The sequence below is a fragment of the Neomonachus schauinslandi genome, chromosome 10 (assembly GCF_002201575.2).
Source record: "Neomonachus schauinslandi chromosome 10, ASM220157v2, whole genome shotgun sequence".
Classification (NCBI taxonomy): domain Eukaryota; kingdom Metazoa; phylum Chordata; class Mammalia; order Carnivora; family Phocidae; genus Neomonachus; species Neomonachus schauinslandi.
This window is the reverse complement of record NC_058412.1, coordinates 136,849,862-136,866,504: the sequence shown is the minus strand read 5'-3', so window position 1 is coordinate 136,866,504 and position 16,643 is coordinate 136,849,862. Positions and strand designations below refer to the sequence as shown.

At 64.8% G+C, this 16,643-nt stretch overlaps 1 protein-coding gene across 1 annotated transcript in view; it reads left to right on the top strand.

The window, feature by feature from the left end:
- LAMA5 (laminin subunit alpha 5) overlaps window positions 1-16,643 on the top strand; it is a 48,943-nt gene that overhangs the window by 4,811 nt on the left and 27,489 nt on the right. The window contains exons 2-11 of the mRNA XM_044919057.1: window positions 32-184; window positions 9,141-9,258; window positions 9,990-10,108; window positions 10,196-10,366; window positions 10,457-10,554; window positions 13,670-13,785; window positions 14,252-14,370; window positions 14,529-14,619; window positions 14,787-14,921; window positions 15,094-15,156. Coding sequence (XP_044774992.1) covers window positions 32-184; window positions 9,141-9,258; window positions 9,990-10,108; window positions 10,196-10,366; window positions 10,457-10,554; window positions 13,670-13,785; window positions 14,252-14,370; window positions 14,529-14,619; window positions 14,787-14,921; window positions 15,094-15,156 — 1,183 coding nt within the window. The remainder of the gene's footprint in view (window positions 1-31; window positions 185-9,140; window positions 9,259-9,989; window positions 10,109-10,195; window positions 10,367-10,456; window positions 10,555-13,669; window positions 13,786-14,251; window positions 14,371-14,528; window positions 14,620-14,786; window positions 14,922-15,093; window positions 15,157-16,643) is intronic.

The window sequence follows — 16,643 nt, the reverse complement described above, 5'->3', positions numbered from 1 at the left end:
CCGGGCCGCCTGACCGTGCCCTCCCCCACAGGGCCAGTATTGCGACATCTGCTCGGCCGCCAGCAGCAACAGGGCGCACCCCGTGAGCAACGCCATCGACGGCACGGAGCGCTGGTGGCAGAGCCCGCCGCTGTCCCGGGGACCGGAGTACAACGAGGTCAACGTCACCCTGGACCTGGGCCAGGTAGGTGGTCTGCAGCGGTGGGGCCCGGAGGGAGCTGCGGGTGGGGGCCCGGCGCGGACAGAGGCGTGGCGTGGGCACCTTCTGCGTGTTCCCTCGGCACCCCTGCGGCGGCAGGGGGACAGGAGGACGGGAGGGGGCTTCCCAGAGGCCACAGTCAGGGCCAGGGGACAGCTTGGAGGCCGGCCCAGATGCTGGGAGGCCCTGGTGTTTACTTGGAGGAATTCCTTCGCCTGGAGCCTGGCGCTGCCTGGCGGCTGTGGGAGGGGCCCGGACGGTGGGGGAGGCTGGGGGAGGCGCTGGGGTGCACATTCCCGGCATACCTGTGCTGTGGAGGCTGCCTTGGGGTCAGGGGAGCCTGCTCAGGCCACAGCTCTGGGCTCTCCTTGCCCTTTGAAGCCCCGGCGCAGGGGGCAGGGGCGCAGGCATTTCTCAGTGACCGATGAGCCCCGCCTGTGGGATCTGGGTGGGGTCGGGCTCCCACAGGCTCTGTCCTGTTCCGTGGGGGACTTTGCCAGGCCTTGGTGACCCACCTGTGAGAAGGGCCAGCAGTCCTGTTGCACCTGGGGCTGTGGTGGGGGCAGGTGGGGGGGGCTGGGCCTGCAAGCGACCAACCCTGGGCCCGCTTGGGGTCCCGGCTACAAGGTGGATCCTGCCGGAACCCTACCTGTTCACGGTGGCTGTCTTGCCACCGTCCTGGGGTGCGACCTGGTGGGTGTCTGCTCCTTGCCGAACCCCATCCCGCTGTCACCCTGACGATGTTAGAGAGGTGGGGAAGTGGCTGGAAGGGCAGGCCCCGGGGGCAGAGTTGGGGTGCTCTGTTGGGGTTCCTCCCGCCCCCAGCCTGGAGGCCTGCAGGCCTGGCCCAGGGGGAGGTGGGCAGTGAGGGGAGTGGGTTCAGGTCCCAAACGGCCACATTAGCTGTTGTGCCCTAGGGAGAAGTAGCCACGTGCAGGGGGAAGGAGCTGGGCTGGGGGCAGGGTGGACTGGGGAGGGGGCTCCCCCGAATGGGCTCCCTGCCTCGGGTCCCCCGGGCCGCTCCACTTCCCTTCAGCTCACTGGGTTCTGATCACATCTGCGCTCTCCTGTCCCCTGGAGGGAGTCTGGGAGGGACATCAGAGGCCCTGGGGGGCCCGTGGGAGGGACGTTGTGCTGAGCTGGAGGGTTCTTTCTGCCTCCCCTCCTCCTGCGTGGGACAGACCTGGGGGGGAGGGCCCCTAGCGGGTGCACGGTGACACTGTCTCCATGGCAACGCCAGGGTGGCTGTAGAGCAGGGGGGCACGAGGTTCCCCCCGGGGTGCAGTGAGTGGGGCTGAGGAGGGGCTCGGACAGCGCCCCGCGCCACACCCCACGGCTCTGCCCGCGTGGGGCTCTGTGCCCCTGGGCTCCACATCTGTGAAACGGGCCAGAGCTGAGGCAGCTGGCAGTACATTTGTTTTGTGCACTGGTGGTTCCGGGCCAGTGAGAGGGTGTCACTTCATATCCTGACTCTCCAAGCCTCAGTTTCCCCAACTGTGAAATGACGGAGGGGACACGGGTCCTTTCCAGCTGTGTTTGCAGGGACAGAGACTCAGCCATCCACAGAGCGGTACTCTTCTCTGCTCCTCCGCCACCCTTCCTCCCTTTTTCCCACCCCCCCACCGCGACCCACCCACCCCTTCCCCCTCCCTCCCCTGTACTGCCGGTGGGTGAATCCACCCAAGCCCCAGTCTTGGTCTGACCGAGGGGCTGCCAGCTTGGATGGGGTGGGGGAGGGGAGGACACGGACTGCCCACTACCGGGCAGCGCACGTGGACCTGGCTTCTGGCTTTTATTATGTTTTTCTTTTTAAGATACTATTTATTGATTTATTTGACAGAGAGAGACACAGCGAGAGGGGGAACACAAGCAGGGGGAGGGGCAGAGGGAGAAGCAGGCTTCCCGCGGAGCAGGGAGCCCGATGCGGGGCTCGATCCGAGGACCCTGGGATCCTGACCTGAGCCGACGGCAGACGCTTAACGACTGAGCCACCCAGGCACCCCTGGGGTCTGAGCCCTTAAGAGCTCCTTGTCTGGGGAGGTCCTGAGGATGTCCCCAGGGCAGGACCCTCTGAGCCCACTCTCTGGCGCAGATGGGGTGACAGGCTGAACCAGAGCAGCCTGGCCAAGCTAGCCCAAGGGGTCCGGGCTGCGTACCGGGTTTTCCCACTTTGGGACTCGGCAGTCCTTGGTGGCCTGGGCCCTGGGGTGGGGCTGGGCTTCCGCAAGGAAGCCAGGCTGAGCGGGCCGCGGGTCTGGGCACACCCCCTGTGGCGGGCTGTCAGCAGCCTTTGTTCTGGGACCTGGAGCGGATACCCTGGGAAGGGGGAGGAGGCGGCTGGCACTGGGCATCAGGAGGCCTTCCTGCCCCTGGGAGAACTGAGAAAGAGGGCAGGTGGGCTGCACGCCTGGTGGCGGGGCACGGAGCTGATGGGGCATGATCCCTGCGGTGTCCGTCTGTCTGGGGGCATGGGAGCCCCACGGGGCTTCTGTGAGCCTGCTCCCTCTTGCCCTGAGTCACCTCTCATCCCCTGGTGGTCTTTCCCATCTTGCAGTAGGCGGGGGACAGTGGGATCCTCTTCCTTCCCATTTGGCAGATGGAGAAAGTGAGGTTCCATGAATAAAGTCCTGGCTGGGAAGGGCACGGGGAGGCCCAAGCCAGGCTCCCTGTCCTGCTTGCATGGTGGACCTTGGCCTCCGGGAACCCTCAGACCTGAGAGAACCGAGCTGTTGGTGTGACATTGCTGGGCACAAGCCTCAGAAGCGGGTCTCCTCTGGAGGGATGCAGGAGGGCTCCCCCGCTGGTGGTTTCCCGAGTCCCAGTGGCCTGCCTGGGGGTCGTCCCGGCCTCCCGCCAGCCTGAGGCTCCCCCTTCCCTGTGCCCAGCGCAGTGTGGGTATTGTTTCTGACAGCCCGGCTCAGGCTGCACCGCAGGGTAGGTGCTGGCTCAGGTGCCCTGCCCCCACTGGGGGCTCTGCTGTGGGGTCTCAAGGAGCTAGGCAGAGATAGCTGGGGCTTGCTGTGGGGAGAGACCCCTTCCTTTCCAGATAGCCCTCTGGGGCCTGCCATGGAGGGGAGACTCCCCCCAGCAAACCCCTCCCTTTCCTGCCCACTGCAGCCACACTGCCCAGATCTGGCTTCAGGTGGGGAACGCTGACCCCTCCCAGCTGTGTTCTTACCTGTGATGGGGCAGGTCGGCCCGTGTCTCAGCCCTGCGAGGCCACGAGGAAGGGTATGGCGGGGCTACCGGTGCAGAGGGGGCCAGGGGCCAGCGTCGGGGTATAGGCTGGGGTGGTTGGGTGTGAGGCCAAAAGCGTTGAGGACTAGAAATGCCAGGGTCCAGAGGCTGTGCCCTCCCTGGGGGACAGTGGGGGTTAGGGAGGACACCAGCTGCCACCACCCACCAGACAGGGGAACGGAGGAGCAAAGCTTTGGCACAGCTACTGACCATTGGTGGTGAACCCTACCTGGGCACTTGGGGAAACTGAGCCAGTGTGGTGCTGGTCTCCAGAGGAGATGCTGGGCTTGGTCACAGCCCGGCCATATGGGCTGTGCCCCCTGGGCTGTTTCGTCTCTGACTGTGGGGAGGAGAGCTCCTGCGTGTGGGCCTTGTGCCTCGGCAAGGGCCCCAGAACACACTGGCTGCTTCAGCTGTTTGGGTCCCCGGCAGCTCTGCCCTGCCCGCCCCAGGTCTGGGCAGCTTGCCCTCAGAGGCCAGCCAGCTCAGGGCTCCCTGGGCAGGCCCCCTGCTCCCACTGGCCCGGCTTGCTGGCCTGGCTGGGCGCTTGGCCATGTGGCCAGCACCCTGGGGGCGTCAGCGGGGTTGTTCGGGGGAAGTGGCAGGAAGTATGGCCAAGGCTGGCCAGGCTCTGGCTATGGAGCCCCGCAGCCAGGACAGGTGCGGGGCTGGACCGGACATGGGCTCCCTGGGGGAGGACACTGGGGGGTCCTGGTGGCATCCCTGGGGTAGACGCCCCCTTCTCCAGTATGGGCCACGCCTTTCCTCATGAGAATGAGCAGGACCCTTTGCTCAGAGGACACGGGGCCAGAGGGGCCGCCCATGCTCAGGCCTGGGGGCCATTTGTCACCAACCCTGTGCATCTCATCACTGACCCGCTTGCCCACAGCTGTCCTGGCACGCTCATCTCTACTCACACTGGACACACGCACCTCCCCGCCACCTCCTATGTCCCCCCCAGACCCTGGTGGCCCCCAAAGCCTCCTGTTCTCTGTGTTTAAACAAACCCCACGCGTTGGTCTCCAGCAATACCACTCACCAAGACTAAACTGTTTAGGTTTGGGGGCCCCCCCGGGGATAAACTCTACTTCCTGAGGCCCACGGTTGACCATCTGGCCTGACCCGGGCCAGGCTTCAGGGAGGAGGGGACGCGGCAGGGAGCTCTGGGCCGGGGACCCGAGACAGCCCCTGGCGGTGGGGGTCTTGGAATAGCCACAGGCCCAGCACTGGCGCGGTGCTGAGCCACGCGGGACATTCGCCCTCCGCTCTCGCTGGTGGGGTCCTGCACACCTGCCAGGGGCCCTCCCACCGCCATTCCCCGAAGGCCTCCCCCACTGCTCTGCACACCTGTGAGGCGGGTGCCCCGACCGGCAGAGCGCTGAAGCTGCCCTGCATCCTCTGCGTGTCCGTGTTCTGCTCTCCTGGGGCCGTGGCTTTCCACACCCTGCCCCTCCTGGCTCTGTTTTCAGGCTCCTGATCCTGTTGTGTGGACGTCCATGCTTATTTACCCAGCTGGGGGCTCGAGGAGACACGCCTGCCCTGGCCCGCTGGCCCTGCTCTGCCATCTGTCCTCACTGTTATCTGTTTCCTGATGGGGTCTCTGCTGGGAGGGTGGGCAGGCGGGGGGTGCGGGGCCCTGAGGGTGGGCTCTGGCAGTCTGGGGTGGGGGGGATCCAGGAGGTCTGGGTGCCCCAGTGCTCACTCCAAGGGGAACCCGGACGCCTGGTCTAGGAGGGGCTTCCTGCCTCCGCCCGGCCACAGCCTGGGACCCTGGCCCATCCCGGGAATCGGCATGGGGCCTTGCTTCCTGTGGGGCCAGGGCTGAGTCACAGACTGCCCGGTGATTCACGCCGCCCAGCCCAGCGGATGGGGGGGCGGGCAGGCTCCCTCCCTTCCCCCACTGCCCCCGGGACAGGGGCACGAGGGCCGGCCTGGGTCTTCCCGGCCCCGAGATCGGCTGGGGCTGGGGCGGGGTGTGCCAGCCACGGCCCTCCCTTGGTGATGTGGGTGCCTCAGCCCAAGAGGTTGCTGACCAGCTCTCCCCCCCGCCCCCCTTCCCATCCCTGGGGGCCCCAGAGACCCCCGCTGGGGTCTGTGGGAGTAATGTGTTTCTTTAGCTCTCCGCGTATTGTCCAGACCCCAGCCCTGCGTGCACACACACACTCCACCCCCACCCCTGCAGCTTCCCTGCCAGGGGGCTGCTAACTCCTGCTTGCCCATCTCCAGGGGTAGGTGGTGTCTGCCTGCTTCGGGCTCTTGAGAGGCACTGTGTCCCGGCCCACACCTCTGCTGTGTTTGTCTTCCTACTGCCCCACGTCCCAGGAGGGGAAGCGACAGCCGGGGCCACACAGCCACTGAAGCCTGGAACCCACCCCGGGCCTCCTGCCCTGGCCCCGGCCCCCCTCAGGCAGTGGTCACCGGGGCATGTCCCCTCCTGGGGAGCCCTGACCCTCTGTGCTCAGGCTGGGCGTGGGGGCCGGGGGGGCGGGGGCCGAGAGGCAGGTCCGGCTGCTGTGCTGGAGACGTGCCTGCCCCCAAAATAGCCAGATTTTTAAAAATAACTCGGGAGGCTTTTGTTTGGCTTTTGCTTTAAAAGACATTTTTTCCCTTTTGCACAGAACTTTGTAGCAGCGGGAAAGGTCAGCCCCAGTTGGCAGTGGGGCTGAGCAGGCGGGCCGGGGGGGCGGGGGCCTGAGTCCAGGGGTCTGCTCGTGCTCCCAGGTCCTGTCCAGGGCAGCTGTGGGGTCCTGGCAGCCGGAACCAGTTGGGGACAGATGGGGAATGCTGGGTGCATGGCTGCCTCCCCTCCAGCCCAGGGCCTTGGGGACAGCCATTGAGGGCCCCTGTGTGATAGGCGAGGTGGCAGACAGATGGAGGCAGGGGTCTTTCTTTAAGCGTGTCCCAGGGTGCTGTGCACCGGGGCGGACGCTTCCACGCTGCCCTGGTCCTGCCTGACCAGTGCGTTGGAATCAATATTTGTGCAAGTGCTCTCAGCTGGGAAAAATGCAGCCAGCCGCCGACCTGGGGGAGGGACAGAGCTGTCCAGCGGAGGGTGCAGCCTGGTGGCCTCGCTCAGGGAAAGGCGGGGGTGGGTCCCAGGGGGGCTTGGCGGGAACCTTTAATTTCCTTGGGGCCTTTGGTGGGGGCCAAGCTGCTGGCCACCCCCCAAGAGCGGCCTGTGGGCATCTTACACACATCCAGCCCCCCCCCCCGCCCTTCTCCCCCCCACCTTCCTCACAAAGACCCCTCCTGGCATAGGGGCCATTTGAGGTCCTCCCGGGTCTCCCTGGAGCACCTGAGGGTCAGCCTAGGTGCCAGGCTGGGTGTAGGGTCTGTACCCCCAGAGACTGAAGCCCCTCCCTCGATGGGCAGGGCTAAGTGGACGATGACGTCAGAGCCTGGCTGTGGGTAAATAAGCCTGTGCCCCCCCCCCACCACCCCGGGGAAAGGCGGCTCTTAACTTGAATTGAGCCTGTCTCTGCAAACACCAGGCCTTCTGGGAGGGGCAGGATTCTGAACAGGCGTGTCTCAGGGGCTGGGACCTCCCCCCCACCCCCCATTCTTAGCAGCCTGTGCCCACCTTCCCTCATGGAATCACTATAGCGGCCTCAGGTTTTTGGGGGGTGGGGGGCTGACTGTGGGCCTCGGGCAGCCCTGAAGGCGCCCCTTCCCTGTCCTGTGGGGCCCCTATGCTCTGGGTCCAGCCCTGCGGGTCTGGGGCAGCAGGTGCTAGAGAGGACCTGCTCCCAGGTCTGGTGGGGCCCCGCTGAGGGCACAGGGGGCAGCCCGGAGCATGATGTCACCCCTGAGGCTGGTGCACAGTTCACTGCCTACCTGGGGGTGCCCTTGGGAGGGGGCCTGGGGTGGGGGCTCCCATCTCAGGCCCCCAAGGGGCATGTCTGCCAGCTCTATCCACCCTTGTCTGGGGCCCCCCACTCGTCTTGAGCGCCTGGCCCTCCCAGTGCAGACTGGGGGTGTCCTGGGCCCCGCTGCCTTCCCTGCCTGGGTCTCCTTGGAGCCCAAACATACCCTGTACAGAGCCCAGCCTGGACAGTGGCCCTGCCTGCTTTGTTGTTCTCTTGGCTTCGGGGCAGAGGGCTGGGGGAGGGGAGGCGCTGGCTGGCCCTCAGAGCCCCAGGGCCTGGAAACCACCGTCCCTGCCCCCAGCCCACTCCCCGACGGTCATCACGTAGGAGGCTGCGGCTGGGGTGGGTGCCCGGACGCCACCCCCGGACGTGTGTGTGCAGGGGAGCAGCAGACATGCACGGCTGGGCGTGTGAGGGTAGCGCTCTCCGCCTCATCATTGAGGCCCCGGGCTGGGCAGGTGCTTCTGTCCGAACCCACAGGCTGTTCTCCGTGCCTCGGAGCCCTTTCCTGGGAACTGTGGCCCAGGGCTGGGGTGTCTGGGCGCTGATGTGGGGACCCCTTGCCATGTACTACATCCCCAGGAAGCTGGGTGAGGGGTACCTTTGGCAGCGAGAGCCCAGCTCCACAACCTGGAAGGGTCCTCCGGCCTCTGGGGGACAGCTGCCTCTTGGAAGGGGCCCTTAATTACCCCTCCCCATGTGTCTGTATAACCAGCGCCTCTGAGCAAGCATGGATGGGCCAGTCAGGAGGGCTTCCCTGAGGAGGCGTCCAAAGTGCCCTCTGGAGGCTGTGCCAGATGAGGCTGGGGGGCCAAGGCTCAGACCTGCTAAGTGCAGGGCCAGGGGGCAGTCAACAGAGGAAGGACCCCAGCAAGCCCCCAGGGGCACAAGACATAGGGGCATCCACTGGGATGCTGACCTCTGGTCAGGAAGAGGTGAGAGACAGGCCTGAACACGCCCTGGGAGTGAGGTTGTGCTGGGACCAGGGACAGAACAGGTGGTTCTGGGCTGGGGCTTGAGGGGTTCTCGGGGCCTCTGGAGGAGCAGCTTCGCCCTTTCCCCCCGTCCTGGTGCTGCCCTGACATGCCCAGGGCCCCGTGACGCTCCAGCCTGCAGCTCCTGGGCTGCTGGGGTCTCCCTGGCCCAGCCCCAAGAGGGCTCGTTCCCTGGTCTGTCTAATCCACTGGGGCCTCCTGATGAGGGCAGGGGCCTGTCCCTGGGGCCTCGGTGGCCATGGGCCAGTCAGAGGGAGAGGGGGCAGGTCCTGAGTCAGCCCTGAGAATGATGAGGGGGTGACCAGGGTGGGGCTGGGACAGGGGCCTTGTCTTGGGAGCTGCAAGCTGTTTGAGGAGGCCAGGCTCATGTGGGAGCTGGGGCTGCCATTTGGCCACCTGCCCAGGCCGGCCACCAGACCTTCGGGGACCGTGGAATGAACTCCTGTCTTGGCCAGCCCAGCCTCACTGCCCGGACACTGTGGACAGGCTACCCCGACGTGCCCCTTCCATCCCAGCCCCCCACAGGCCCGCCTACGGCCTCAGAGCCTGAAGGACCCCTGTGTCTCTGGGGCAGGGATGGAGGGCGGCACCTCCAGGCCCAGGAGGGGAGACATTCAGGAACGGTGTGTTCCCACCCTTTGTCTCTGTGTCCCCGGTGCGGGCCTGAGTGAGCTGGGGGGCTGCCCCCTGAGCCGGTTGGCCCCCATAGGCCAAACCCCCAGATGGCCAACATGGGAAAAGAGAGCCCACCTTACAGGGTGAGGCGGCGCTCCGGGTGTGTGTGCAGGGCCCTGAGCTGAGTGGAGGGGGTCTGGGGGCGTCAACACCTCGCCACCCCCACAGGTCTTCCACGTGGCCTATGTGCTCATCAAGTTCGCCAACTCGCCGCGGCCAGACCTCTGGGTGCTGGAGCGGTCCACGGACTTCGGACACACCTACCAGCCATGGCAGTTCTTCGCATGTGAGTCTCCTGGCGGGGGCTGGCGGGGGGGCATCCCCTGGGGTGGGCTGCCATCACCAGGCGCTCTCAGGGTCCCCACTCCCGCAAGTGTCGGGTGTCGGGCGTGAGTTCCCAAAGGCAGGTGCATGTCAAGCAGCTCCTGTCCCCGAGATTGGGCACGGCTGGGCCCAGGGTCCCTGGTGCCACCCCTTGGCTCCCTCTCGACCGGCTTCGTGGTCCGGCAGCTCCTGAAGTAACAAGGGGAGCCGGTCAGGAGGCACAGCAGCTCCCTAGCCCATCACGTCCAGGGCCTCCATGACCAGTCACATTGATGGGGAGCCTCTAGTTGGGTGGACCTTGGTCACTGGTCCCCCAAAACTCCATGGGCAAGAGTGGGGGTAGGGCAGTCCTCTGGAAGGCAGTTGGAAATGGACCCCCAAGGACGGGGATGAGGATGGCTGTCCGGAGTGGGGGGGCACTTGTTCTCTGCAGAGAGGGGCAGGTGTGGCGAAGGCCGGGAGGGGTCAGTCCACGAGGTGTGGGCAGGTTCAGAATTGCCAGGCTCTGGGCTCGGCAGGGGTCGGGCTGCACCCCCACCATGCCCTCCTGGGGAGGCTCCTCTCTCAGCCGCGCGCCTCACTCTTTCTTCAACAAAACCCTGTGGGGTTGGCGGGGTGGCCCATCGAGGCGCAGCAGTACTTGCAAGCGATCCTGGGGCCCCGCGCCCTCACCTTCTGGCCCGGTCCCCACAGCCTCCAAGAGGGACTGCTTCGAACGGTTCGGGCCACAGACGCTGGAGCGCATCACGCGGGACGACCACGTCATCTGCTCCACCGAGTACTCGCGGATCGTGCCCCTGGAGAACGGCGAGGTGGGCCCCGGGGCGGCCGAGGGCCGGTCCCTGCTAGCGTGATGGGGGCGGCCCCCGCCCTGGCCTGACCCTCTGCCCTGTGTGCAGATTGTGGTCTCCCTGGTGAACGGGCGCCCCGGGGCTATGAACTTCTCCTACTCGCCCCTGCTGCGTGACTTCACCAAAGCTACCAACATCCGCCTGCGCTTCCTACGCACCAACACGCTGCTGGGCCACCTCATGGGCAAGGCGCTGCGGGACCCCACCGTCACCCGCCGGGTGAGACGCCAGCCAGTGGGCTGTGGGGCCGGTCGGGCTGGGCCGGGCCGCGGGGCCGTGGTGCTCACCGCCCTCCGCCCCCGGGTACAGTACTATTATAGCATCAAGGACATCAGCATTGGTGGCCGCTGTGTCTGCCACGGCCACGCGGACGTCTGTGACGCCCAAGACCCCACGGACCCCTTCAGGTGAGGCCCGCTGCCCCCTGCCTGCCCTTCTCATCCCCTTCCCAGCTCAGGGAGGAGGAGACCTGGTTCCGTTGCCCACTGTGTCCCTGGTCCTGCGTGACCTCCCCTGGCCTCATTCCTTACGTGCGCGGTGAAGTGAGGGTTGTCTTGCGCCCGTGTTGGACCTCTCTGCGCTGTGGCCAGTGGCCTCTCCCGTCCCCGCCAGGGCCTGCGCCGGGCAGTGGGGGCCGTCCTTGACCTGAGGCTGCACGTCCCTGTTCTCCAGCTACCTCCCTTCCCTCGGGACGCAGAGAGCGCTCCCTGCTGTCCCCGTCTTCTCCCCCGGCGTGGTCCTTGTGCTTCGGGCGCCGAGCTCAGGCGCTGCTCGTTGCTCTGGGAAATTAAGTGCCAAGCGGGAACTCGAGCTGGCCGGGAGGGGAGCCCGCTGGGCGCCAAGTTGGCCTCAGAGGAGAGGCGGGCCTGCCCTTACCTGCTGGGAAGGTGTAGGTATCCACTCTGACTCACCTGTCCGTGGGTGTGCCCTGAGCCCGGCTCAGCCTGGGGGCGCGAGGGGTGGGGCGGGCTGGGCAGCTTCCCTGGATCCAGACACCAATACCCCCCCACCGCAGGCACACACCAGTGTCCCAAAGCACCAGCCTGCCCGGCTCTCCCTGCTCCCGTCTCCTGCCGCCTCAGCCTGTCCTCAGGAGGGGTCTGCCCCTTCTCAGCCCCACACCCCGTCATCTCCAGCCACCACCCCCACCTCCGCCTGCACCACCCGCACCCCTGTCCCCACTGGCACCACCGCCATCTCCTCCAAGCCCACCTTATCCTCCCTCCATCACCACCACCACTTTGCCACCTACCAGCCTAGCTCTGTACCAAACCCCTCATTCACTCTCCCCCTTTTCTTTGGCTTGGAAGTTATGTGTTTGGTCTAGCTGGGCCACCATCACAAAGTACCGTGGACGGGTGGCTCAGAAACAACAGAAACTTCTCACCGTTCTGGAGGCTAGCGAGGGCCCACGGCTTGGTGTGTCCTCACGTGGCACGGGGGTGAGGGAGCTCTCTGGGGTCCTTTTACAAGGACACTAATCCCACTAATGGGGGGCCCACCTTCAGACCTAATCAAAGGCCCCACCTCCAAATACCATCGCCTCGGGGACTAGGCTTCACACTGTCGGGGGACACATGCGTTCAGCCGGCAGCAGTGCTGTTTAGTGTAACGGTGGCCCTTTGCAGCAGGTGTTCGCGACCAGCTGCCATGTGGCCCTGCTCACGTGGCGCCCGCGAGCACCGGCCCCACGCGTGGCGCTTCTCTCCGGCGGGAGCTCCCTCGCCACTGCCCGGGAGCCGCCTCCTCGTCCGCCCAAGTCCTGGCTCCGCATCCTTCCCTGAATCACCTTGCACCCCTGGGCACTCAGTTTCCTTTTCCTAAAATGCATCCTTTAGTTGTTCTTCCCGTGAGTCTGTGTCCTTGTCTGATGACCGTTGATGCGGTGGCTGTCTTGGCCTCCCTCTCAGGGGATAGTTTAGCAGGTTGCAGAACTGGGGATGGTGGCCATGCCAACACTTCACAGAAGCCACTTCCCTGTCGCTTGGCATCCCAGATGGTTGGCAGAGTCCGTGGTCACCTGCATTGCTGACCCTCTGGCTTGTCTGCTCCTTCTGGAGGGTTCCATGACCTTCCCCTGGTGCTCTGCAGATTTCCTCTGTGGCGTCAAGGAGCGGACATGTCTTCTGTGGCTCAGGACTCCTGCCTTTTGAATCTGAGAGTGTGGGTCATTAATTCAGGACCATTCCTGGCCAGCAGCTCTGCCTGTCAGCTCTCCTCATCTACCTCTTTTTTCTTTCCGGAATCCCGTTCCGTAGATGGGTTCTTCCTGTGGTTTCCTTCTGTCTCCGAGTTTCTCCTGTGACCCCCTCCCTGTCTTCTGAGCTGCCTCTGGATCGGTACTTCGGTTCACCGAATCTCTAGCTGAGCATCGCCTGTCTGCTGTCTTCGACTCCAGTGATTTTGTTTTCCATTTATAGAAGTTCCGACTGGTTCTTTGGCCACACCTCCCTATTTTTCATAGCATCACATTTTTTATGTTTTGGGTTCCTTCTGTTATAACTTCAAACGTTCTTATTTTATGGTTTCTACCGACTTGCTCCCAAGTTCTTGCAGTTGGATCCTGCTGACCATTGTGTTGATGGGCCGGCCGCATTGTGCCCTCCCTGGTTCTTCAGTGGCGCCTCCTCTGTGCCCTGGTTGGGGACGGTCACACCCGAGTGGTTTGGTGAGGGCCTTCGCCAGACACCCCGGGGTACCACCGCCGGGCTCCACTTCCTATGTTGTTCCTTGGTGCCCTGACTATGCAGACTGTGGCGGAGCCAGACGCCAGCCGCGGGCCCGACGTCACAGACCGTCAGAGCTGGGGCCAAGACAGGCTGCTCGGGCCGCCGCTCCGGGGCAGGCCGCTCCTGCTTCCTCTCCCCCAGAGGCCTCCTAGATAGCCCCAGGCCCCCAGGGCAGCAGTGTTGATTCTCAAGGCCCCCGCAGACACTTGGTTGCGGGGGGGACAGGCTCTAACCGTGTGGTCTGAGGCCCACAGAGCAGGCAGCGCCCCCCCTTGGCTGAGTTCTGGAGGTGTGTGTCGGGTGGGGCCCTGGGAGGGTGGGTCTGAGCGGTAGGTGGCTGTGGCCAGCTTTCCCCCTGACCACTGAGCCAACGGGAGCTGCTCTCCGGGACGGCAAGCAGGACTCCAGCCCTCTGACTGGTATCCACCCCCGCTGGAAGAGGAAACAGCTCCTGGCCCCTCACCCCTGGGGAGGTGCCCTGGATGCATGGGGGCGTCTGTCAGAGCTCACACTGCTGAGTGAGACCTGGGCCTTGGAGCTGGCCCAGGGAGGCTGTGGGCTTGGCCTGAGGGCCTGGCCATGGTGAGGAGGGGTTAGCTTGATCCTGAAGGCCCCGGAGCTCCACACTGCCCTGTAGGCAGGGGCCACCTACACTCACCACGCAGTGCCCCGTCCCAGGCCCCACCCACCAACACATCCTGTCCCCTCCTCCCCCCCTCCATGAAGGCTGGGCGCAGCCCCTTGTGTCCCCCGGGTCCACAGTGTGGCCCCTCCCGTCCCCGTGTCCCCACAGGCTTCAGTGCGCCTGTCAACACAACACGTGTGGGGGCTCCTGTGACCGCTGCTGTCCTGGCTTCAACCAGCGGCCGTGGAAGCCGGCCACCACCGACAGTGCCAACGAGTGCCAGTGTGAGTGCCCAGCACGTGCACACCTGCACACCTGCTCACTTGCTCACCTGCACACCCACTTACCTGCACACACCCCCGCTCACCTGCTCATCTGCTCACCTACACACACACACACATCTGCTCACCCGCTCATCTGTTCACCTACACACACTCACCTGCTCACCTGCACACACACTCACCTGCACACCTGCTCATCCGCTCTCCTGAACACACACCCACTCACCTGCTCACATGCCCACCCGCTCACTGCTCACCTGCTCACACACACACCTGCTCACACGCTCACCTGCTCACCCTCACGCCGGCCCACCTGCACACACACTCACCCAGCTTTGCCGTGGCCTGAGGCATGCTCCGGCCACGTGGTGTGTGCTGTCACCCAGACCAGGCCACATCTGGGGTCACCGGTGGTTTGTGAGGCGGGGTCATGGGGGGCCTGTGAATAGCTGTGCCCCCTTCTCTCCAGCCTGCAATTGCCATGGCCACGCCCACGACTGCTTCTACGACCCTGAGGTGGACCGGCACAATGCCAGCCAGAACCAGGACAACATCTACCAGGGCGGGGGCGTGTGCATCGACTGCCAGGTGGGACGGGGCTGGGCCAGCCCGTGGCGGCAGCTAGGGCGGGTCTGGGGCACTGGGGTGGTGGGCTGCCCCCCCACATGGTCGGCATACCCAGGGTTGGGTGGGGGAAGAGAGGGGGTGGGAGGGTCCCTGCACTCAGTGGCCCCGTCCTGCCCCAGCATCACACCACCGGCATCAACTGTGAACGCTGCCTGCCCGGCTTCTACCGGGCCCCGGACCATCCTCTCGACTCTCCCCACGCTTGTCGCCGTGAGTGGGGTTGGCCTGGGTGGGGGGGGCCTCCAGGGGAAAGGGTGTCCAGAGGGGGGCCCTCGCACTGCTCTGGGAGGCCCGGCCTGGCTCTCCGCCCCCTGCCCGCGCAGGGGAGGCAGCTGGGCCCAGGCTTGGGGTCTCACGACTCCCTGGCCCCCACCCAGGCTGCAACTGCGAGTCGGACTTCACAGACGGGACGTGTGAGGACCTGACCGGCCACTGCTACTGCCGGCCCAACTTCACGGGGGAGCGTTGCGACGCGTGCGCCGAGGGCTTCACTGGCTTCCCGCACTGCTACCGTGAGGGCGTCAGCCTGGGGGGCCGGGGGCAGAGCCGGGGCGCTGTCCCCGGAGCCCTGTGGGGACCCAGGGTGGGGACCCCGGGTGGAGCCTGCCTACGCCCAGAGGTCCTGCCTACCTATCCGGTGGCGCTGAGCCGACCCAGCTGACCCGTGCTGTCTCCCCCCCTCAGCGGTGCCCTCCTTCTCCCCCAATGACACCAGCGAGCAGGTGCTGCCAGCCGGACAGATTGTGAGTAAGTGTCCTCCGAGGCCCCGTCCTGCCCCCCCAAGAGCGGGATTGTCATTGTGGTCGCCTCATGTTCGGCCCTTGTGTTTTTATGCAAATAATGCATTTTCGAGCTAAGAAACCTTCAGGAGTGTAGGCAAGCCCAAAGCAGAAGAAGGAAGGTACCCGGAGTTGCATCACTTTCAAACGACCCCTCTCCCCACAGCTGGGACCCTCCCGGGTGCTGCACGTGCTGGTGCGGACTCGGATGTGTGCGGTGGGCGCTGCTCTGGGTTTCCTCCCACTGTGGTCCTGTAAGCGTGCCACCTCGTTCTCTGTCATCGGACAGATGCAGTATTTCTTCAGTCAACCCCCAAATTGTTGGAAATTTGAGTTCTTTCCAATTAAAAAAAAATGCTACAGTAAACATCCTTGCAGCTAAAACTTTCCATAAATTCTCAATAATTTCTGTAGAACAATTTCCTAGAAGGTTCTGAGTCACGAGACTCGCCTGTTCTGGGACCTATTTGGCTGTAGGTCGCCAAATCGCTCTCTTAAAAGAAACCGTGTTCAGCGTTGTGGCGTTAGCATCCGCGGGCGCGAACGGTCCTCGCTGGACGGCGGGCACTGCTTGCGACTGTCAGCTCGCCCGGCGGGACGCTCACCCGGCAGAGACCGCCTGCCCCCGCGTGTTTCTGGAATCAGGCGCGCCTCGGGACGGTGTGTCAGTCTGACCGGCCGGCGGTTTTTCTTCCTGACGGCATCACGTGGCGAGCACGGCTGCTGGCGGTGTCTCGGTTAGATCACATTTGACATTTGTCGTCTGCAGCGTGTCTTTGACCCGTCTGTGAGGTGACTTTGCACTTGCTTTCCCGGGGAGCGTGTCATCCAGGGTCTTTGCTCTCCGCACAGCCGCCTCTGCCCGCAGGGCCCTCTGCCCTGTGTCTCCGGGCTCTTCTTTCCTGTGCTGGCGTGTGAACCCTTAGGTGGTTCTGTGGACGTGGTTCTTGCCTCTGACTCACCGCCGACACAGTCGTTTGGAGGCGGCACGCCCTAAGCTCACTTACCCTCCTGCCTGTTGGTCTTTGACGGTTTCTTCTTTATGCGTCGGTGTCAGGTTTTCATCGGCGCTGTAAACGGGGGTCGGCAGACTTCTTCCAGGAAGGACCAGACAGTGCTTGCTTGCTTTCGACTGTGAGGGCCGGGTGTCCTGCCGTGCGTGGCTCTTGAGCTCTGCTGTCACGTGCTGCAGCTGGAACGTGGCATCGACCGTGTGGACGTGAATGGGCCTGGCCGTGTTCCAATAAAACTTTATTTGCAGACCAGCCAGAGCAGCCCTGGGACTGTGGTTTGCTGGTGCCCAGCGGAAGTGCTGAGGAGCCCTGCTGTCCCCGCGGCCCAGGGCCGGCGCCCCGGAACGGCCCATGCCAGTGGGGGTTCAGTGCAAACAGTGAATCCTATTCCTGTCTCTCCTAACGTACACCCGTGTGTCTGTATCCGTAAGGGGGACTAGTT